General features: G+C 34.8%; 1 protein-coding gene across 2 annotated transcripts; it reads left to right on the top strand.

Moving 5' to 3' along the window:
* The first annotated feature begins 146 nt into the window (after nt 1-146).
* On the top strand, nt 147-24,334 carry LOC115885256 (DNA topoisomerase 3-beta-1). Of its 2 annotated transcripts, XM_030904104.1 has the most exons (13): nt 147-189; nt 244-424; nt 479-748; nt 800-937; nt 991-1,339; nt 1,395-1,595; nt 1,647-1,747; nt 9,976-10,199; nt 17,750-18,022; nt 19,335-19,552; nt 21,056-21,280; nt 22,314-22,469; nt 23,955-24,334. In XM_030904104.1, the coding sequence occupies exons 2-13, from the start codon at nt 334-336 to the stop codon at nt 24,283-24,285; spliced, it is 2,577 nt and encodes an 858-aa protein (XP_030759964.1). In that variant the 5' UTR covers nt 147-189; nt 244-333; the 3' UTR covers nt 24,286-24,334. The 2 variants fall into 2 exon arrangements, with proteins under 2 accessions (XP_030759964.1, XP_030759963.1); XM_030904103.1 differs by having other exon boundaries at nt 156-424.
* The last annotated feature ends 1,283 nt before the right edge of the window (nt 24,335-25,617 follow it).

Here is a 25,617-nt window from a genome sequence, read left to right as displayed (position 1 = left end):
AAATCTATGGTCAAAATTGAGTTTATTTACTACGCGGTTGAATGCGCCTACCAGTATTAATACCAAAGATCCACTCTTTACTACTAATACACTTTATCTACTTTTTGACATTAGCTGAAATAGTCTGTGGTTTGTTTTGTCTGACAGCAGTTAATGTCATGTGTCATATCGAAATAGATTATGAAATAGGTTAAAAAAGATTAAATTAAAGGTTTTTTTAATTTTTAAAAACAATAATTTTAGCTAAATATTTACCACGTTACATTACCCTACATATTAGCCTTTATTAGCAATCAGTCTGAGTTTAAGAGAGAGAAATTTTAAAGTTAAATTATGAAAACGGTGTTGATGGTGGCTGAAAAGCCTTCATTAGCTGGTTCTCTAGCTGGTATATTAAGTAATGGAAAAAACACCTCAAGAAAAGGTCCGCCAGCGGTACTTTTTTGATGATCGTACATTGAATTATTATTATTTAAAGGTTTCAATGGTGCATGTTCGATCCACGAATGGAATGGCACCTTTTCAAATGCTCCAGCACATTTTAAGATGACTTCTGTCTGCGGTCATGTTCTGGGCGTCGACTTTATCGGTAAATACAATAACTGGGATAGAGTAGACCCGGTTGAATTATTTTCATGTCCAATCGAGAAAAAAGAAGCCATGCCAAAGCTAAAAATGCCAGCTTTCCTTGCAGCAGAAGCAAAGGGTTGTGATATTCTCGTTTTGTGGCTCGATTGTGATAAAGAAGGTATGTTTTTTAATTTCGTGAACTTAATTTCAATATTTCCTTTTATTACAGGAGAAAATATATGTTTTGAAGTAATGGCTTCAGTCGCTAAGAGTATGAATGGAAATGTCTATTCTGACACTGTAACGTACCGGGCTCGATTTTCAGCCATCACTGACAAAGATATTAAGGCAGCCTTTAATAATCTTGGTATATTTTAAATACTGTTAATTATAATTTAACTATACAATACATGTATGTAGCTCATCCGAATGAAAATGAAGCGAAAAGTGTAGATGCTCGTCAAGAACTGGACTTAAGAATAGGATGCGCCTTCACTAGGTTCCAGACAAAATTCTTTCAAGGGAGATATGGTGATTTAGATGCATCACTGATCTCTTATGGCCCATGTCAAACACCAACTTTAGGCTTTTGTGTTCAGAGACACGACGAGATTCAGTCTTTCAAACCGGAAACCTATTGGGTGGTGCAAGTGTCTGTTAAGACGAAAGATGATAACGAGGTACCTTTAGAATGGGAGAGGATTAGATGTTTTGATAAAGATGTGGCTAGTATGTTTCTTCAATTGGTTAAACAAGAAAAGCAAGGAAAGTAAGTGTAGTATTATTATATTGCATTATAATACTGATATTTATATAAAATTTAGGGTTGTTAGTGTCACAGCGAAGGAAAAAAGTAAGCCACGTCCAGTAGCTTTGAACACAGTGGAGCTAATGAGAGTGGCGAGTTCTGGGTTGGGAATGGGACCTCACCATGCCATGCAGATAGCGGAACGGCTTTATACTCAGGGTTATATAAGTTACCCCAGAACAGAAACTACAAAATATCCAGAAAATTTTGATTTGCTGTATATATTTTAATTTAAAATGTTATAAAGGAAGTAATTTTCTGTTTTTAGTGGGACTTTAAAACAACAACAGAATAGTAGTGATTGGGGCGATGAAGTTAAAGCAATATTAGAACAAGGTATTAGTAGACCAAAGCAAGGACATGATGCAGGTAGGTCACTAAGGTAGCAAAGTGTGAATGAAATTCTTTGAATTGTGTTTTGACATTTTTTTGAAAGTAATATATATATATTATAATCAAAAACCTTTCTACCCAAAGGTGTAAGGTTAGGTTAGGTTAGGTTATAGCCTTGTTTATATATTCTTAAAGTTGTTCAAACGACTAGACAAAATGTGCTGCCAACTGGAGGGCAAATCGTGAACTTTTCGGGGCGGAGTCAAAAATATCGATTATTTTCGTTATTTTCCTCAAGAGTAATGTAATAATATAGCCCGGGGTTCTGCGAACTTTAAATAGTGATCAGCTGATTAAGAAATTTAAACAAAACTTTTATTTTATTGTAAATTGTGGATTATTTTTGCCTGTTATTTTAAGAATTCTAAACCGTATTAACAAGGAAATTATTATTTCGATATGTTGGTACATTATTTATAATAATTTATGATAATGCTAATTGCTGTTAATTAATATTTAAAAAAGTTACATACCTATTTTAATTTGATTTAATGCAGGTTTATAAAAGAATCATTTCATTCTTAGATTATTTTATTCTAAATTGAGTGCTTTACGAATTTTACGATATTTTTTTTGAAAACATAAAACTTTTTACATTGTTTATGCCAACTAATTGGTATGGTATTATTGGTATGGAATTTAGCCAAGAAAGAAAAGAATTGGCTATAACTTGTAATTTTTCGAAAAAAACATATTATACCTACCTATATCGCTGAAAAGCTTTAAAAAATGGCGCTTTTTATGAAGTCATCGCCAAGATATCATCATCGCCAATAGATAAAAAAAACATAACGTTTGTGTCATATATGTCAAAAATGACAGGTTTTAGAAAAAAAAAACAGAAAACACAAACTCATTAGGTATGTGATTATCTACAACTTTTATGTGAAAACTTTTTGTCTAAAATACCGTATGATCGAATAAAAACGGCGTCAGCGATGGCTATGAAATGACGATCGATGATGTTTCCCGTATAATTTTACATATAAAATGACAGCGATCTTCATTTCATAGACATCGTTGACACCGTTTTTATTCGATCATACGGTAGATTATAATGGAATTAGAGACAAAAGTTTTAAAATAGCCAAAATTTGTTTTTTTCGAAATATCTAGTAAGCCTTGAACTTCTCCGAAAAATCCGAAAGGCGCATATTTATGACCCCACAAAACTGCAATTCTTTCCCCATTTAACCAACTCTCTATCTCCAGTCTCCAGTAGTTTCCGAGATACCCATAGAGAACATCGTAGGAAACTCACCCTGTGTAGTATTTAGAAACTAACTATTATTATTATTTGACTAGATTAATTTGATTAATAAGACTCGATTAATTTAATTTAAAATAAATTTGATCAGATTTTTTTTCGTATATTCTACTACCAGAAAACCAAAATTATGTGATAATGCACTTTTCAACGAAGTTGAAGGAAGATATAAAGTACCTATCACAATATTTAATAGAATTACTACAATTAGAAGAAAAACAAAAAGAAAAAATACCCAAATACCTTCACCTACTACTCATCTACAAAATAAACTAATATAATCTCTTATAAAAACACTACACAACTACTTCTTGTATTCTACACTGAAAAAATTATCAAACTTACTAATTAATCAAAATGAAAGAAAAAATAACCAAATTATCCCTTCACCTACTACTTAACTACAAAATAATAAACTATAAAAACACTACTAAACTATTTGTGGTATTCTACACTAAACATTATAATTAAACTTAATAAAACTAATCTAATTTTACACTACAACCACTACAAAGAAATAAGAACATTTTTTTAAAACTAGAAGAAACAGAACTTCGATACGTGCGACCAGTATAATAGATCAAGCGAAGAATATAAAATACTTTAAAAATGTGCATTCAGAAAGAAAAAATATCTCGAAAATTATCTAAACAAACATTTTTTTTTCTTATCAGTGAAAAACATCGGCCTTGCGGAATTTGTCGGGTATTTACAATGGTCGAATTGTATAATTACCAGCTTTTATAGCATATCTAATAGATAAAAAGTATCTGGTCGATTAGTAACCAATTGGCACAGTCGGAAAATTATCGATTTTTATTTTCTCTGTTTTTATTGGTCGCTTCAAAATTCAGAGTAACAAAAAATATTTTTCTGTAGTAAAAGACCGTGAAATACGCCTCGCCATCTGGTGCTTTACATCCATAAACGTCTTAGGTTGAGCTACTTTAAAAATCCATATACAAGGGTTATAGTTTATTAAATAACATTATCAAGAGAATATACTAAAACCAAATTATAATCAGAAAACTGTCCAGGACTGGGTCCTTTTGAACTGGATGGCATTTGTCCATCAGCAGTGTACCATTAGTTGAAGAAGTATGATTCTTGGATTTGAGGGTATAAATTCATTATTAAATAACATTATCATCATCAAAAGAATATACTAAAACCGAATTATAACGAGAAAACTTTTCTGGACTGGGTCCTCTTGAACTGGATGACTATTCTGTATTTGTCCATCAGCAGTTTACCATTAGCTGAAGAAGTACGATTCTTGGATTGGAGGGTATAAATTCATTATTAAATAACATTATTATCATCAAGAGAATATACCAAAACCAAATTATAACGAGAAAACTGTCCAGGACTGGGTCCTTTTGAACTGGATGGCATTTGTCCATCAGCAGTTTACCATTAGCTGAAGAAGTATGATTCTTGGATTGGAGGGTATAAATTCATTATTAAATAACATTATTATCATTAAAAGAATATACTAAAACCGAATTATAATGAGAAAACTTTTCTGGACTGGGTCTTCTTGGATTGGAGGGTATAAATTCATTATTAAATAACATTATTATCATCAAGAGAATATACTGTTGCGAAACCAGTCCCACTTTAATATGACCTAGAAGAGCCTAGAAATTCGAGAACACAGCGGCTAAGAATTCTCCAGCACCGCCCAGACCGTTCTAGACTCTGTCGCACGCCTATATATATATATATATATATATATATATATATATATATATATATATATATATATATATATATATATATATATATATATATATATATATATATATATATATATATATACCGCGCTATTATACTGCGCTATATATAGGCGCAGGGAAGCCAACTAACATCATTGGTTTGGTGAGTAGCGCCACCACGCTCCCCAGCTAGAGGATGTAAATCGGTCCGGCAGCCTAACCAGGTGACATCCAAAGGGGGAATTCGCTTGTTTCTCCTAGTGTCGGCCGGGTGTGTGGAATAAGGTTAACCACCTTTCCACGCACCTAACACTCTGGTTCCTAACGGTACTAGTGAAAGGGGCTCTCACAACCGATCTCTCTCGGATAGAGGTCATGGGCAAGGTGGCAGAACCCCAATCAGACCGCCCAACGATGACGACAACCGCAACGAAAATGGACAACGCTTTGAGTGGACTGATGAGCTCAGAAGCGACCTTCTTGAGTGCTACGAAAAGAGCAGCCCAGGCCGAAGAGGATACATGGTGCGGCTGCATGCTGAATGGGGCAGAATGCACCCCGAACATGAAACTATCACAGCGCAAAATCTTCGTAACTGCGCAACGAGATTGCGAAGCCAGGGGTTCATAAGGGTACAACTGCAAATGGAAACGAACGAGACTGTAGTAAATATCCAACCGGCTGAGTGGTAACCACAGATTCCATACACCACCACCACAGGATGGAGAAAATTACAGATTGCGGGATACGGAAAACTTGTGAATGCTGTATAAAAGAAACAGGAACCGATGGACGATACCACCGGGGTCACGTCTGAAAGCGATTGCCCATCAGCTTCACCCGAAAGTGACAGAAGTGGTAACCACAGATTCCATACACCACCACCACAGGATGGAGAGAATTACAGATTGCGGGATACGGAAAACTTGTGAATGCTGTATAAAAGAAACAGGAACCGGTTGACGATACCACCGGGGTCACGTCTGAAAGCGACTGCCCATCAGCTTCACCCGAAAGTAACAGAAGTGGTAACCACAGATTCCATACACCACCACCACAGGATGGAGAAAATTACAGATTGCGGGATTCTGTCAAAGAAGGTGCAGTCTCCAAGAGAAGTGTCAGAGATAAACTGACAGACAAACTGAAATTCGTCAGCGATGTGCCTGTTGAAACTGACATTCCTAACAAGATCCTTATAATAGAATCAGATGGTTTATCTATAGGACAAGCTGGGGAGTTTGATTATTCTGGATCACAAGCCATTAAAGCTTCGAAAGAGGAGAATATCCAGAGTGTTTTAATCAACATAAACATTGCCACAGTCCAAACCTCAAAAGGTTTAGCAGACAAAGTATACCATCCATTATTTCCTGAATATGTCGAGCAAGTGATCAGATCAGAGCGACCAGGAGGTGTATTGCTGACCTTCGGAGGACAAACCGGCCTAAATTGTGGAGTAGAACTCTAGAAAATGGGAATTTTCGATAAATATAACTGAAAAATACTCGGAACCCCTATCCAAGCCACAGCAGGAACCACAGCAGCCTACGGCGGCCACGGCTTTGGATGGGCAACAATGGGCAGCGGTGTATGGCTCAGATGAGTTCACAGACTCCCCCCGTTACACCTCTCCAGGCGCCGCCACTGGTTCAGCGTACTACCTCGGATCCGATGGTACCCCCAACGCCGTGGCAGGCGACTAGCCATCCGCCTAGGGCGCCACCTACCAGGCCTACGAAGCGTACGGCCTCATCGCGGACCCCCCATGTCCTCCCTAAGGCCTAACGGCGCCCCCGCGACAACTATAGCGGGTCCAGGGGGTGGAGGAGGTTTTGGAGCTCCCAATGGACATGCGGACGCTGTGGTGGCCAAAGGTTTGGGCTCGATATATCCTACCGCGGAGCAAGCCAGTGCAAGCAGCTATAGTTCGGCCCCAAGTACACCTGTCAGTTCACCCCCACCATTAGCACCTACAGGATGGCTGACCAATCACAATACGCCTCATTCTCCTCACTATACGCAAGCTGTCACTGTCAACAACACCGCGCAAAATCTACATAATATGCATGCCGCCCCTGAAGCACATCTAGATGACGCGATTGGCTTATTGAGAAACCAAGCCGAGGCTACGCAGGGTGCAAGAATGGAAGAAAGATTAGATGATGCGATAAACGTGTTGAGAAATCTCGCAGAGTCACAGATAGGATTCGGACAGCTCCCCAACAGTTTAGCTCCCCACCAGATGACGCAACTCGGGTACAGCGCCCCCCCGCCGCAAGATCCCCACCTCTCGGACTCTATCAAAGTGGAGCGACCCACATATAACACAAAAAAGCGCAAAGAGCCGCCAGATAGCGACACCAAGCTCTCCAGTTCTGTGGAGAGTGTAGTTCAACCTAACTCGACCAGTGGTCCTAAGTCCAGTAAACGGTCTAGGCGATATCAGTCAAGTAATGCCGACGAGGACGAAACTAACGAGGATGGTTCGACGAAGGCCATACGCGAAAAAGAGCGTAGACAGGCCAATAATGTCCGGGAACGGATAAGAATTCGGGATATCAACGAAGCCCTGAAAGAATTGGGAAGAATGTCTATGGCACATTTAAAGACGGACAAGCCACAGACCAAATTGGGTATACTTAACATGGCTGTCGAGGTTATCATGACCTTGGAACAGCAAGTCAGAGAGCGAAACCTGAACCCCAAAGCCGCGTGTCTGAAGCGGCGGGAAGAGGAAAAGGCTGAAGACGGCCCCAAATTGGGGCCAGCCCCCCACCATAACATGCTCTCTGCCCCCCACTACTCCACACTACCCGGTGCCCCGCCACACTACACTAATTTGCCACACAACGGACCGCCGCAGCAGCAATAGCATTGCTAGTAGCGCCGTCTCGCGGACGCTCCGTTATTACCTGTATATAAATAATATCGTACAAACAGTGAACGTTACATAACAATATTATATTTTTCGAGGGGTCGCTGTTGGAAAAGCCCTGCTACGAGCGAAGAAGACTGTACGGGTAAGAGTAATGAACACGAATTATTATTCTGTATCCTTGAAGAAGGGAACCCTGTTAGGGTACTGTTGTTCGGTCTCCTCAGTCATTCGAAGCGTGGAAGCCTCCAAAGTTTCGACTTCAAAAATTCGGGACAAAATGGTGAAGGAGTTAGTAATCGTTAAGCGATTATCTCCCGAAAATAGTAGGAAATTGAGAAACCTGATAATCAAGTATCAAGTTGTGTTTGATAAAGGAGAAGCAGGGCAGAGAGGTCGTACCAATTTAGTACAACATAAAATTGATACTCGCCTAAAAAATCCACAAACGCGAAGAAGCTGACAAAGTCCTTCGAGAAATGAAGGAAGAGGGTGTCATCGAACCATCTAACAGCCCGTGGACATCGCCGGTAGTACTAATAAAGAAGAAAGACGGTACCACCAGGTTCTGTGTTGATTATCGGCAGCTCAATAATGTTACCAAGAAGGATAGCTATCCCCTACCGCGGATAGACGATACTACGATACTCTAGACACGCTGGCGGGGTCGACGATAATCTCTGCCTTGGATCTGAAGAGTGGATATTGGCAAGTCGACATGGCGCCTAAAGACAGAGAGAAGACAGCGTTCTCGGTGGGCTCCGGACTGTGGCAATTTACTGTCATGCCTTTTGGATTGTGCAACGCGCCAGCTACCTTTGAGAGACTAATGGAGTTAATCATCTGAAGAACTTGGAAGAAGTTTTCAAGCGACTAGGGAGCTCTGGTTTGAAACTTAGCCCCAAGAAATGTCAGCTGTGTCAAGAAACCGCATTAGAAAACTGCCAAAAGGAAAACCCAGAATAGTCCATTTCAACCGTTTGAGCCCCTACCAAGGCGAAATAGAAGATCGTGCTGGGACCGTGAGAACCTGCAGCTTTGATCCCCCTGATTCGGAGATATCCTTTGACGACTTCATGGCCCGATACAACAGCAGTGAGATGGCTCGCTATGGTGTGACCAAAGAAGAACAACGGGACCTCTTTTCCGTGCCTCCTGATTATTCGCTCGCTCACTGTGTGGCCCGAGATTTGCGAATGTCCAGAGAAGTTGCTGCGACGTTCAATGAGAAGTTTGGGCGTATCGGAGAACTACGCCGACAGGATCCAGAGATTAGAAGCGTCTTGAGGCTAATCGACAATGCGCATGGCCAAGCAAGACACATCTTCTACCTGGTCACTAAGGAATGGTCGCCGAGTAAGCCGACTTATCTCAATCTATGGAAGACCCTGATTGAACTGAGAGAAGCCCTGCTAAACAACAACATTACACGATTAGCCATTCCGAAGCTGGCGTGTGGACTCGATGGTTTGAGTTGGCGTACAATCCGGAACATGATTGAAATCTTGTTTAGATTTACGGGAATCTAGATCCTCGTTTGCTGCTACAACCCAAAGCTGAGATCAGGCGAGAAAACTGTAGACTGCTTATTCTACCAGACTTCTCAATGTACCAGGGGCCAGCTTTGCAAGTACCTTCATTCACCGTGTACATCTCGGGACGAGCATGTATCTAAGGAGGGGGCAGTGCTGCGAAACCAGTTCCACTTTAATATGACCTAGAAGAGCCTAGAAATTCGAGAACACAGCGGCTAAGAATTCTCGAGCACCGCCCAGACCGTTCTAGACTCCGTCGCACGCCTATATATGTACCGATGCTGGTGCGCAAGAGACAGACGATAATAAACTACAGTGTGCTACGGTCGAGGCTTCTTGTTTTTGCTCTAAATAAATACGGTAGATAAATAAGTTTGTAAATATAGTTATAAATAGTTCTTTAAGTCTTTTATCATTATTGTTTTTGTTAATTAGTGTTAAATAAATTGTGTTTAAATAAATTGTGACTTTCTATCCACACGGAACTGGCGAAAAAACGTAACAATACTAAAACCAAATTATAACGAGAAAACTGTTCAGGACTGGGTCCTTTTGAACTGGTTGTCATTTGTTCATGAGAAATTTACCATTAGCTGAAGAAGTATGATTCTTGTATTGTGGAGGGTATAAATTCATTATTAAAAAATATTATCATCAAAAGAATAACTGCTGAACAAAAGAATACAGCGCCCTGTATATACAGTTTTAGTTTCTACGATTAAAATAAATGTACTTAGGTTTTGAAAATAATAATAAGGTTAGGTTTTGAAAATATTAAAAACCTCTAAGTTCAAAGTTTTTTACAGGTGATCATCCGCCTATTACCCCTATGAAAACTGCTACAAGAAATGAATTAGATGGTGACGCATGGAGACTATACGATTATATTACTCGGCACTTCATTGGAACGCTGGCAAAAGACTGTCGGTATTTAAGCACAACAATTAAGATATTAATCAATAATGAGGTGTTTTATATTACTGGAAAAACTTTAATCGATCCAGGATTTACCACTGTGATGACTTGGCATGTAAGTGAATAAGTTTAACTTTGAATTTGTAGTAGTTTCTAAATTATTATAAGGGTACTTAGGTAATTAGTGATGGCAGTACCGGTTCCATATTAGTCGCGTTACAATAGCGACCGTTCTAGAGAAATATCGCGATTTTGTAACCGAGGTTTCGGCTTCCAAAGCGTCGCTTTTCCCGCCTATGCGGTATTTCTGGTCACTGTACCTACCTACTCCTCTCCCTGCCGTTATCTCTGTATTAACAATAACAATTCATAAACCCCCCAAATTTGTTAACAATAAACAACATGCAGATAGCTAGAAGAATTTAGTTATGTCATCTTTTAATTTTGACAATAAAACTATTAAACAAAAAATATAATTTATTAGTATTCAATACTTTTTATTCGCCATATTTTCTTTAGACTGAAGAACATCTTTTTTTTTATTTTTTTATTTTTATTTATTTAAGTTTTATATTTTTGCCAATAATATTTAGATTAATATCTTCTGATACACGTTATATAACCATAACCGTTAGAATTTAAATTAAAATGCATACATTTGTAAGATAAGTATTTTTTTCTTAAAATCTGTTTACTTTAGAAATAGTTCAGCTTAACCAATAAAAAGTAACATAATTTGAATCATTATTTGAGATACTTAAGGCCCATATCCTAGGCCATATGCTAAATTTCTTCATCTATATGTATGTTTTTATCTATTGTAATCGCAAAACATTTTCCGATGCACGTCATCAATCATATCGAAATTGTCACTAAAGTCTATAAACCTGATTAAATGAAATTTTGGCAAAAATGTTTAAATTTGTTGTATAATTTAAGATACCGAGCAACTCTTCATTTTACTTTATAGAGCAAATGATTGTAACAGATATTTTATTTAGATTAAAGCTGCAGAAATTAGTTTAAACCTTAGATTAACAATAAAAATAGATAGAGCAAGTCATTCATAAATTCACAAAATCGAGGTGCCTACATCGTTTTATCGGTTAGTGCCCCCACTACCCTAGTTTATGGACAGCGGGGTAAAGAGGAAAGCGGTAGGGGAATTCGAAGCAGAAGAGCATCAAAACAGAATTTATCCTTGAGATTTCATTGATGAGTAAAAGCTGGTAAAAGCCAGAGATATAGAAGTAGGTGGTTAGAGGCATAGATAAAATATTTTTTTAATAATAAATTTTAAAAATGTGTTCATGCAATAAAACTAATAAATTATTATAAATACATAATATATGCTATAAAATATTTAACAAACACTATAAAAAAATGTGTTTATTAAATATTCAATAATTAAAAGTTAGATATAATTAAAAGATATTATAGGTACGTATTATCGTATAGTGATTGATAAACTAAAATGTTAATGGATCTATTATATAAGATGTTTCGTTATTTAGATAATATTAATTACAAAAGAAAAGTAGATACATGTGAACAACTAATTTTTATATTGAATATCAGTAGATATACATTAATAATATAATTAATATAATGTATAATTAAAAAGCACAAAATTTATCTTTTCTGTTAGCATGGAGCTTTCAAACCAGTTATACCATAATAAACAACGATAGGTTTGGTTAAAAACGGCGTCCAGTTGGCTTGGAAATGATGATCGATGACATTCCCCATATAATTTTACATATAAAATAACAGCGATCTTCATTTTATAGCCATGGCTGACGCCGATTTTTTTTCATAATGTCGAATTATCGAAATATCTGTTGCAAAAAGTGTAGAGTTACAAATTATTAACTTTTGGTTAAGATAATTATGCTTCAGCTAATTATCTTAACCAAAAGTTAATAATGAAAACATGAAATAGAAAGTGATTTTCTTTTTAAATTCTCTGATATATTATTGTAGATATTTATATTAAGTGTCTTTTCTTTGTAGGTATCTGATATTATATCTACTCGATATTAAATATGACTTGAGTCCTGTACTATGCCATGATTAAATATGCAAAGCTCAAAAATATATCGATTTTTATACACAAACAAGTAAAAGTCTAGAATATGCGATTCTAATCACTATCATAACTTGTCTCTCAACAAAACTATTTCTGTAGCTCTCCCTAGGGTTCACATCTCACTATTTTGCACAGTAGCATTACGTCGATTTTAAATGTGATGTAAAGGACCAATTTCATATGCACTATGTAATTAAAGTAACAACTTCCACACCATGAATATCTTCAATTCCTAAAAGAAAATATAAACATGAAGTTGGTGAATATAAATATCTACCTTGAGAATGCATTGTGAGCAAAATAAAAATAAAATTGACAATCAATGACATTCACCATATAAATTTACATTTTATAAAATGGCATAAATCTTGCTTTCAAAGCCAACCCTAACGCTTTTTTTGATGGTGAGATCTTATACAACTATTGTGTAATTTTAGTAAAATAATATTAATATAATATATACAAATCTATATATATATATATATATATATATATATATATATATATATATATATATATATATATATATATATATATATATATATATAGGGTGGCGCCTCTCATAGGACGCGAAGGCTTCAAGGGAAATGAAAGTGAATTTGTATGACTGACAGGGTGGCTGCAACGACGTCCCGTAATCCTGCTGCTAAAACAAAACAATTGGTGTTTATATATAAAAACCAGCTGATATGTTTTAACCGCAGGATTACGGGACATCGTTGCAGCCACCCTTAACTTGATTGACTTCTGAACCCTCCATATGTTCTCAAAATTTCAATACAAACTTCCAACAACAAAAATCCTTGAAACCTTCGTATCGTATGAAAGGCACCACCATGTACACTTTGAATCTGTACATATTAGCCTATATTAGGCTATATTATTAAATCATACTTCTTATCTAGTTATCTGCAGGATCCTAATATCTTAACGTTAATTTCCTAGGTGATGTTAAAACAGTTGAAACACCATAAATCGCGACATAAATGGCTGTGAAAATTCATCAGTTTTTAAATATTTTCTTCAATTCCTTACAATCAGCTGTTTTTGAACTCTCTTTTGCTCGACTTTTTAATATCATGCTATGAATAAATCCTAACAGGGAAAACCATTTAATTTTTCTCTCACAGAAACCTGAAATAAAATATTTATCTTAGTAATACAAAACGTAAATAGGCATTATTTTTTATAAATGTAAACATACCAATTATAATTTATGTAAACATACCAATTATTTGTATTCATAATTAAATACAGCTATACGATTTTGATTCGGACAATATTGTAACAAAAATATAAATATTACTTCTTATAATATACATAATATATTATATTATAAAACAAATATTAACAAATAGGTAAATCTCTGAGGTAAATAAAAGGAAATGCTGCATTACCACAGAACAGTACTTACTTTTGAAATGACACTCCACGATGTTTAAATTCTTTAATTCTTACACATTTCCCAGTGTAGACCCATTTTAAATGCTAATTTTGGTCCTTTATATAAAATGAAACAATTATACACTAATAGTTAAGAAATATGGAAAAATAAAAGCTGATCTAAGGAAGGAGCATATCAAAAATCTTGGGTACACCGCGATGGGCCTCAAATATGGCCGACTTAAATTCCGGTTTATCAGTGCCGTTCTAATTTTATTTAAAAAATGTAAAACTATGATGTAGGGTAGACGTGGGGTAGACTCAATAATGTGTTATTTTATTTTACGTTGTGAATAAATGTTGGTAGTTATTAAAATTGTTATAAAAATATATAATTCTAATAAAAATAGATAAGTTATAATAAGTATTTATTAACACAAACATCCGATACGCTACTGAAGCAGGTAAGTCAAATTAACGTATCAAAATTCTTTGACATCTAATCTTTGACAAGAAAATATATAATTTAGTTAATTTAAGTGAATTTCATAAATGATCGGTTTACTACACGTATGTATATTATATAGTCACTTACTAGCGAAAAGTTGTTCCATTATTTCACTCAATTTTTGCCGAGATCTACCGCACGCTACACAACCAACTATTTTAGAGTCTTTTTCGATAAATCGCGATAATGTCACTGTTAATTTAAATTCTGCCACAATTTCCATCTAGATTTACTACCTTTATACAACTTTATACAACTATCAGTAGTAGAATAAATAATAAATAACATAAAATAAGCTCCGTAAAGACTGACAAATCCACAAAATTTCAAATCAAATTCAAATGTGTCAAATGAATCGTCAAACAGAACTGTCAAGGATCCCCACCCTAGAGAGCTTTTTCCGCCCACCATGCATGAATACATGGATATCATTATGCTCCTTCCTTAGTCTTCTTATTCAAAGATTGACACTGTTGACCACGTTAACAATAGACTTGCCCCTACCAACCCCTACTATAGAAAATACTATAACAACAGAGCGGCGTTGCCAGATTAAAAATTAATCATAACGGTTGATGTAAAAATGACTAAATTTACAAATATTTCTTGTAATCTTTGACTTGAATCTTATTAAGTACTAAATAAAATTATAAATATCGAAATTTTCAAATGTAGTAAGCTAATTATATTATTATTTTCTTAAGATTTCCCCAAAGTATACGTATACAAAATTAAAAATAAACAAAGGCTTTGACAAAGCTTCGGTAGACTTGGCAACATAACAAACAATAACAATAGGATGTTGGCATTCGCATAAAATGTAAACAGTTCCCCTGTAGTTTAAACCGAATTTTATTATCGCTATGTTGGTTACATTGCGCCGTGTTCAGCAATGTTGTCCTTTATTATTTGACAACTATCCTAGTGTCAGTCATTATTTTGTATAATATCGTGTTGTTTTTGAATCTTTGTGAGTAATTCTCGATTTTTTGCTTAATTTCATAGTTTTTTTAAATGTACTTTTAAGCACAAACAGTTCTTTTAAGAATTAAATTTTCCAGTTTTGGTATTGCATTTCTTGAAATTTGTGTGTTGAAAATATGGCGAAGCATTTCTTCCCTGTTTTTTTAAAACTATTTTGAACGAGAACGTGACAATAAAGGTCTTTTATTACCCTTGACTGCAGTCAGAAAAGTAAGTTTGATTGATAAGCACATTATACCACTTTCAAAGTTAGTTTTTATTAAATTCTGTGATTATTATTTTGAGCATTAATAGCACTCTCTCTTACTTGTTATTACCACTTATGGCGTTGTAAGATGTACATCAATAAATAAATAACCCATAATAATGCTTACAATAATCTTCATATTGGATTAGTTTTTGCCAATATTATGTAATAAGTAACATAAGCTGTAAAACAAAAAAATCAATTAAATCAACTAAAATATTAATTAGTAAATTAAAAATAAAACGTAAAACTCTTTAAAAAACGATATAATAAATATGTTGTTTGTCAATTTTAAATGAAGATTCATCTCATAAATCCATCACAATCTGGCAGCGCTGTCGTCATCGCTTGTCACTCAAAGTTGATCACGTGCATCGGAAATTGTTTTGCGATTACCATAGGTATATTCCTTATTGATGGAAAAGTTAGAAGTTAAATGTTCATGTCAGATAATCAAAATAAAATGAGTCTTACTTTATTCCCGTGTGTTTGGAAAATGTAATTCTCTTTCTCTGCAGACTATAACTCTTACTGGGATTATATTTTGAATCAATTGAAAGTACGTTTACAAATTTCCTTTTTTTTCGGGCATGTTGCTTCTTTGTTTTTAGGGTTCCGTACCCAAAGGGTAAAAACGGGAACCCTATTACTAAGACTTCGCTGTCCGTCCGTCCGTCCGTTTGTCACAAAGGTCTATCTTATGAACCGTTATAGTTAGACAGTTGAAATTTTCACAGATATCTATGTTGCCGCTATAAGAACAATTACTAAAAAGAGAATTAAATAAATGTTTATAAATAAAAGAGTACTTTCACTAAACATTATCTTTTAAGTAAGAATTTTACATAGAATCTTTCAAGTCCTCGGTGGCCGCGTGGTTAAAGCGTTAGGACTTTACGCTGCTATGACGTTGGAGCCGTAGTAAGGCAGATTCGAATCCTAGTCAAGGCGACTATTTTTTAATCGTATTTTTTTAATTTTTACATATTTTTATACAGGGTGGTCCGAACTGTATTCCGGAAACTTCGGGAGCATTTTCTGCAGATAAAAAGAAGTAAAAAACTTCTTATAAATGTATGTCCTAAAATGCTTAGTTTCGAAGATACACGGTGTAGAAATTTCATTTTTATTACTAAATTTTCCAAATAATTTCTGAAGTAACGTCAATATTTGGATGAAAATTGGCGTCTGATAGTTTTTTGACATGAGAAATTTGATTTTGATGTCATTATGACTCCTATTTGTAGAGGGCGCCACCTACATATGTTTTAACTGTTTTGAAGAGTAATAACTTTTTGTCCGTATCTGTATAGAACTGCTGAGTGAATGAATAGATTTTCGTATTTTTTTACGTAAAAAATGTCTCTTGGTAAAAATCGTTACGAGCAACCCTTCTCGAGATATTTAGAATGGGAATAGTCAATACATGTCATTATTGACAAAAAAATAAACATGTTGAGTAGGTAGTTATTGGACTAAAAAGATAAATTTGGAAAATTTTAATTTTTTTAAATTAATCATAAAATTTTCTTCGAAAAATGATGATTGGTGATGATTTGGCACAAAAACATTTCATATTTATGATTTCCCTCTATTAACTATTTAGTCAACATGTTTAATTTATGTCACTGATGACAGGTATTGATAATTTCGATTTCAGATATCTCGAGATACTATTACTCGTAGCGATTTTTATTAAGAGATCTTTTTTACGTTAAAAACGCCGTAAATGTATATTTTTTTACTTAGTAGTTTTATACAGGTACGGACGAAAAGTTATTACTCTTCAAACCAGTTAAAAATATGTAGGTGGCGCCTTCTACAAGTAGTAGCCATATTGACATCAAAATCGAATTTCTCATATCAAAAAACTACCAGACACCAAATTTTATCCAAAATATTGATGTTACTTCAGAAATTATTTGGAAAAAATCGAAATAAAAATGAAACTTCTACACCCTGTATTTCCGAAACTAAGCATTTTAGGACATACATTTATACGAACATTTTCGCTTATTTTTATCTGCAGAATATGCTGCTGAAGTTTCCGGAATACAGTTCGGACCACTCTGTATATTTATTTTTACTTTTTACATGTTTATTATTGATTAATACAATTTTTAGTAATGTGTTTCTTCATTTTTTTTTAAATTACTTATACGCGCATTCAAAATTTCAGCTAAATCGGAAAAAAAGTTTATAATAATATAGTGTCTAATGTAGGTATAGATAATGAATAGTACGGAACCCTTCGTGCGCGAGTCCGACTCACACTTGACCAATTTTTTCTTATATAATTTATAGTTTTGTCGTTATTATGGTCGTCGTTCTTCAGTAACAGGTTCCTGCTTCGTTGTGGAGCGCGACACGGCTTTACAAAAAATCGCGTTACTCAAATACCGACACATCACTACTACTAATACAGGACAATATACTAATTATATCATTTGATAGGCCTTTGGTAAAAATGAGATTTTACCAAATCTAAAGGAAAATGAATTAGTGCCCATACAAAACGCCAAATTAACGGAACATCAAACTTCACCTCCTGATTATTTAACCGAAGCTGAACTTATTACTCTTATGGAGAAGCATGGTATTGGAACTGATGCTTCTATTCCCGTCCATATCAACAACATTTCGCAAAGAAATTATGTCACTGTAACACCAGGCAGAAAACTTAAACCAACAACTCTGGGGATTGTTTTAGTACATGGCTATCAGAAGGTATTGGCTCAACTTTCGTTTAGCCGAAATCTGTTATATAAAAAATGACTTTATATATGCGTTCTAGAAGGCGTTAGGAGTACAAATATCCAAAATTTTTCCTGCGGAAATGCGTCATTTTCATTTTTCGGACTTTAGTATAGCCGAAATCTGTTACATCAAAACTAGTCTTCGGGGTGTGTTTTAGACATTTTTCTAAACATAAAAACACCAAAAAGTGTCTGCGGATATTTTTTATTTTTATTTTACATAAAAAAATGCTTTGACTTTAGAATAGCCGAAATCAGTTACATGAAAAATGAACTTATATTTGTTTTATACGAGCCTTTACGAGCAAAGAAATACAAAAAATTCCTGCGGAAATGTGTCAATGTCATTTTGTGCACTTTGTGTTTAATACATTTTTCAGTTTAGAAGCTTACAGGATCCAGGAGCGAATAGGGGTGCTGGGTGGGGTAAAACATCTTTCGGAGGAATAACAATTCTTGTAGAATAGATAACATAGGTTCTTGTAAACTATAAATACCTCGGAATGTTGCTTTGGTTAGCTTTTCTTTGTGGAGGGTGTTAAGCTGTGGTTTTTATATTTTAATAATTAACTGTGATTTTGCAAAAATATTATTAGATTGGTTAGGATTTGGGTTGCTTTGGTTAGCTTTTCTTTGTGGAGGGTGTTACTTTTTGTGGAGGGTGTTTTCCTTGTGGAGGGGAATATACTTTACAAGACCTGATAATATAATAAGGAATAAATGGAAAATGAAAATCAAGCATTTCCGCAGGAAATTTTTTATTTTCCTGAGTTTGTAAACGCTTCTAAAAGGCAAAAATATATTTATTTTTTATATAACTGATTTCAGCTATTCTTACTCTATTAAATTTCCTCAGAAAATGGGTACAGTTTATTTCCGCAGGAAATTTTTTATTTTCCTCAATTCGTGAATGCTTCTAAAAGGACTAAAAGGCAAAAATATATTTATTTTTTATATAACTGATTTCAGCTATTCTAAAGTCTAATAAATTTCCTTAGAAAATGAAAACAGCTTATTTCCGCAGGAAAATTTTTTGTTTATATGTTCTGAAAAATATTAAAAATAAAACGCAAAATGTATTTTTTATAGCAGATTTCAATTATTCTAAGTGCGAAATTTGGAAATTACGCATTTCCGCAGGAAAATTTATGTTTTCCGTGGTTTACAGTAGCTTTTTAAAGACAATTTTTTTTTTCTAATAACTGATTTCAGCTAAACGAAAGTTGACCCAAGGTATTTTGTATGGACTCTATTTTCAGTGTCAGAAAACAAATATGTTTTAGATTGATGCACAATTAGTCCTGCCTACAATGAGATCGGCTGTTGAGGAACAATTGAACTTGATTGCTTTAGGTAAAGCTAATTTTGGAGCTGTCCTGAAACACACTATAGATATTTTCAAGTTAAAATTCCAATATTTTGTTAAAAGTATCGATGCCATGGATCAACTTTTTGAAGTTTCTTTCTCACCACTTAGTGCTTCAGGCAAAGCTCATTCAAGGTATATCGTATAAACCTAGATCATATATGCTTACGCGTATAAATTATTAAATTATTTGAGTGGCATGGCATATCTATACGAATATATAAAATCCTTAAGTGACTTACTCACTGATTAATCACGATCCTGCTCAAACCACTCAACGTAAGAAGCTCAATTTTGGCATACAGGTTGATTCTAGGGTGTAGAGGTTCGATAAGAAGGGAATTTTCAAAATTCCAGTTCCAAGGGGGTGAAACCACCCCTCAAATATTACAATATTTTTTATTTAAAAAACGGTCAAGGTTCCGAAAAAACGCTTAAATACGTATATTTTATTTTGTTTTTTTTACGTATTTTAAGATTTTTTAAAAATGTATACAGGGTGTTTCGAAAAATCTTGTCATTGATTAATCACGATCCTGCTTAAGGCGCTTGACGTAAAAAGCTGATTTTTGGAAAACAGATTGACTTTAGGGTGTAGAGGTTCGATAAGAAGGGATTTTTCGAAACTCGAATTCTAAGGGGGTGAAACCACCCCTCAAATATTAGAATATATTTTATTTAAAAACCGGTGAGTTTTTCGGAAAAACGCTGAAACACGTATATTTTATTTTGTTTTTTATATATTTTAAGATTTTTTAAAAATGTATACAGGGTGTTTCGAAAAATCTGGTCATTGATTAATCACGATCTTGCTTAAAGCGCTTACGTAAAAAGCTGATTTTTGGAAAACGGATTGACTTTAGGGTCTAGGGGTTTGATAAGAAGGGATTTTTCGAAACTCCAATTCTAAGAGGGTGAAACCACCCCTCAAATATTAGAATATTTTTTATTTAAAACCCTATAAATTAATAAGTTTTTCGGAAAAACTCTTAAACGCGTGTATTTTATTTTGTTGTTTTTAAGATTTTTAAAAAATTATACAGGGTGTTTCATAAAATATGACCATTGAGTAATCACTATTCCGCTTAAACTGCTTGACGTTTAAAGCTGATTTTTGGCAAACGGATTGACTGTGGGATGTAGAGGTTCGATAAGGAGGGGTTTCTCGAATCTCAAATTTCAAGAGGGTGAAAACGTCCCCCAAATATTACAATATTTGTTATTTAAAAAACGGTTAGTTTTTCGGGAAAACGCTTGGACACGCATAATTTATTTCGTTTTTTTACATATTTTGAAATTTTTAAAAAATCATACAGGGTGTTCCAAAAAGTTGGGTAATTAATTAACCACGATTCTGCTTAAACTGCTTGATGTAAAAAGCTTATTTTTGGCAAATGAATTTTTCGAAAGTCAAATTCCAACGAGATGAAACTACCCCTCAAATATTACCAATTTATATAATAATATCGCCGTATTGTTTTGTTCTCATGCTGACATAAATGTGAGAAAATTTTATGCAGTTTGTATGTTAATGGAAATTCTTGCTTTGCTTTATCATCACCATTACAAATGATTAATTCGACGCGAACGAAGTCGCGGGTACACGCTAGTTTATTATAAAGTGATATGGTATTTCAGATGTGGCAAATGCAGAAGATATTTGAAATATATTCAAGCCAAACCAGCGAGACTGCATTGTCCCCAGTGCGACGAAACATACAGTTTGCCTCAAAATGGCACGATAAAACTATTCAGGGAATTGAAATGTCCCTTGGATGATTTTGAATTGTTGTGTTGGACCACTGGAAATAAGGGAAAAAGTTTTGTGTTTTGTCCATACTGTTACAATAACCCACCTTTCAAGTAAGTTTTTTTGCCTTTATAGTGGATTCAAATCAAAGACGTCTAAATAAAGGGGACACAAAACACTCCACTCATAAAAGTGTGTCCACTCGTAGTCACGTGATTAAGCTTGACCGACAGCAAACAAAAATAAATTAATTATAAATATATAAGCAATTATTTACATCAACAAAACTCACCTCCTTAACAGCACTTAAGGGACATACAAGGCCATGACTTTTTTCCCGTTCAAAATATTGTAATAAGGTTGCGATGAGTTTTTTCCAACGGCTATTAAGTTATCTTGTACACTTCGCACTAAATGAGGTTCTAAAAAGAACAATGTTCGACTGCAAGGTCTGCTAGTAAAAATTTTTACACTTAAAGTATCACAACACAATTCATTTAAACCATAAACTCGTAATACAAAAATAAACTGTCAAAACGAATGACAATATTAGGAAATAAATAAATAAATGTGGCAACTTGACATTTTTTACAGCAGAGCTACCACCTGAAACTCCAGCGCGGCAAATTTAAATTCCATTTAGTCAGCCCGGCGCTGAATATGTCTATGGTTGGCGTCAATGAATTCAAAAATGACGCCCTCGACTATGTAACTAAAAGTATAATTGATATCGTTTATATATAATTTAGTATACCGTTTTTATTTGTACCCAAAAAAAACATTAATAATAATAAAATACCGATAAAGCCGTGGATCTAACGCAATCTGTATAAATTTGGCAACATCGATTTTTGTTGAAAACAATGTTTGATTGCGATAAAATGCAAAAATTTTTGTCTCCCTTTATTTAGATGTTGTAAGTTATATCTTATTATATCAAAATTTATGAACACAGAACACAGTATAATAGAAAAAAAAACGGCGTCAAGTTGGCTGGGAAGAGATATTCAATATCTTTCGCCATATTAATATTTTAAATATTCAATTCGACAGCGAGCTTTGTTTCCAAGCTCAGTCTGACGTCGTTTTTTTCCGATCGTATGGTAAGATTTTTAATTTCATGTGTAATATATTGATTTATAACAGGGATATGAAGAAGGGAAATGGATGCAATTCTTGTACCCATCCAACTTGTGTGTACGGTCTAAATACAAATGGCGTGTGCAATTGTGCTGAATGCGAATATGGAATTTTGGTTTTAGATCCGTCTTCTGGTCCAAAATGGAAATTGGGTTGTAATAAGTAAGTATTTAGAAAAATTTAGAGGAGCTTTCTTTATTCAAATTTCTACTACATGAGAAAAATTCAATCTTCTACTAAAAAAGGTTCAATATTCATAACAACCGGGACAAACTGTATTTTCAGATACATACATACTGCCATTACTCGCTGACGAGTATTTGACACGCATTAGAAGATGATGACGCAAGGCGTTTTCTTTCATGAGCTTTTCTGTGACTGAAAAGCCCGATACGTCATGTTATCTGTCTACCGCACTCCAGACATTCAAAAATCTCATTGCTTTGTTGCCTCTTTACTTTTTGGTTCTCGCTGTTAACTGACTTTACAATTCTTCTCCATTCCGTACTATTGTGAACTGTTTGTTCCCAAGAACGGTAAACTAATAGGATTGCTCATCCTCATAAGGCGGACGTTCGCCTCTTTCCGCGCTCCAGCTGACAGTTGTGACGTCATTGTAGTCCTTGTCATGATAGTTTGTATTATTAGTTGCCTATGGTAAACTTATAAAAATAACAGCTGAGAAATTTTGAGTTAATTATTTTGTCAATTTTAAATGTGAAAAAGGTGTTTTTAAAGTTTTTAGAGCTATAGAGTGTATAAATACGTTCATTTTGTATTGTGGATTGTGACAAAGTGCTTACTAAGTGCCTACGATATTGTTTACTCATTATTTTAAAGCAAAATATGGAAGTACTCTAAAAAGAATGCCTGCAAAAGGTGATGCTGTGTATTGCTGTTCTTAAAAATGCATTTTCCGAGTATTTAATACGATTTATATAATTAATTTTCTATACTGCATACATATAAGGTGTTTAAATAAATAAACTAAATAATGAACGTTTTGCATTCGGCAACCAATAATGCACGTGTGTGTATTATTGGTTGCTGGATAAGGACTAATAACAAATACGTTTAAATTACCTATACCGCGACCTCCCCATAAGAGCAATGAGAGAATTTATGTCCCAGTATTGAAGGAGGACAGAAAATCGAGTCGAATGGTTTCAGGACATAGGTTCATCCTTGTTTAGTCAAACCTCCTACCACACAAGGATAGACTTATGTAGGAAATGCATTGAAATTCTATTGCCATCCTTTAACATCGGGACAGGAATTTAAGTGGTACCCTCCGTATAGGTAATTTAAACGTATTTGACTAATAACCATGACAAGGACTACAATGACGTCACAAAGCGAGGAGTTTTCGTATGCACCTGGCAGACACTTTTGGCTGAATGAGCAGTCCTATTAGGTTAACTGTTCTTGGCTTCTTCCCACTCATTCTGCTTGTTAATTCCCTTTAAGTTTTCGTGGAAAATATCCTTGTACCTTTTGAGTTGTCCACCCGGCCTCCTCTTACCGTCTACAAGCTCACCGTAAATCAGAGATTTTGGTATGCGGTTTTCTTGCATTCTGCATACGTGACCAGCCCATCTTAAGCGGGACTTTGTAATCATGTATTTGACAAATTGCATGTATTTTCAGATGCGACACGATAATAAACCTCTTCGACGACGCTCAAAAAATCACGGTCCTAGAAGAAAGCTGTGACTGCGGCGCCCAACAGATAAACGTGGAATACAAAGCGGAAAAATCGAAGCTGCCCAACCAGGCCACCGATATGAAAGGCTGCGCGTTCTGCAGTCAGGACTTTGCCAAACTTGTCGACAGGCCGAAAACGGCCGTCGCCAGTCGACCCCCTAGGCCGTTCAGGGGCGGCAAATCCGCAGGCGGTAGGGGGGGACGTGGCGGAGGAGGTAGGGGCAGGGGAAAGCCAAAGGACAAGATGGCGCAATTGGCAGCGTATTTTGTATAGTCTTGTTTATTTATTATAACCTCACGAAAAAAAGGTTAAACTAAAGAAAGGCGTTTTTCTGGCTCTAACCTTTAATGCTTTTAGGAATCAAAACACTATTCACCACAATATGAATAGTGTTTTATTTTTCTGTTGTAACACTAGAGATTCCAACCCCTCAACTGTAACGAAAGTTTATATACAGGATGGTCCGAACTGTATTCCGGAAACCTCGGTAGCATATTCTGCAGATAAAAATAAGTAAAAAAGTTCGTAATTTTTATTTCGATTTTTTCCAAATAATTTCTGAAGTAACGTCAATATTTGGATAAAAATAGGTGGTCTGGGAGTTTTTTGATATGGAAAAATTTACTTTTGATGTCAATATGACTCCTATTGTAGGGGGCGCCACCTACATGTGTTTTAACCTTTGAATAAGAAGACTAAGGAAGGAGCATATCAAAAATCTTAGGTACACCGCGATGGGCCTCAAATATGGCCGACTTAAATTCCGGTTTATCAGTGTCGTTCTAATTTTATTTAAAAAATGTAAAACTATGAAGTAGGGTAGACGTGGGGTAGACTCAATAATTTGTTGTTTTATTTTACGTTGTGAATAAATGCTGGTAGTTATTAAAATTGTTATAAAAATATATAATTCTAATAAAAATAGATAAGTTATAATAAGTATTTATTAACACAAACATCCGATGCGCTACTGAAGCAGGTAAGTCAAACTGACGTATCTAAATTCTTTGACATCTAATCTTTGACAAGTAACAAATAAAAACTAAAATGCAAGAAAAATATATAATTTAGTTAATTTAAGTGAATTTCATAAACGATCGGTTTACTACACGTATGTATATTATATAGTCACTTACTAACGAAAAGTTGTTCCATTATTTCACTCAATTTTTGCCGAGATCTACCGCACGCTACACAACCAACTATTTTAGAGTCTTTTTCGATAAATCGCCATAGTGTCACTGTTAATTTAAGTTCTGCCACAATTTCCATCTAGATTTACTACCTTTATACAACTATCAGTAATAGAATAAATAATAAATAACATAAGCTCCGTAAAGACTGACAAATCGACAAAATTTCAAATCAAATTCAAATGTGTCAAATGAATCGTCAAACAGAACTGTCAAGGATCCCCACCCTAGAGTGCTTTTTCCGCCCACCATGTATGAATACATGGATAGCATTATGCTCCTTCCTTAGTCTTCTTATTCAAAGGTTTTAACTGCTTTGAAGAGTAATAACTTTTCAACCGTACCTGTATAAAACTCCTGAGTGATAAAATATACATTTCGTGACTTTTTGCGTAAAAAATGTCTCTCGGTA

This window comes from Sitophilus oryzae, unplaced genomic scaffold (genome assembly GCF_002938485.1).
Source record: "Sitophilus oryzae breed Bouriz unplaced genomic scaffold, Soryzae_2.0 scaffold_379_pilon_pilon, whole genome shotgun sequence".
NCBI lineage: Eukaryota > Metazoa > Arthropoda > Insecta > Coleoptera > Curculionidae > Sitophilus > Sitophilus oryzae.
The sequence above is the reverse complement of the archived record's forward strand: the minus strand, read 5'-3'. Positions and strand labels throughout refer to the sequence as shown.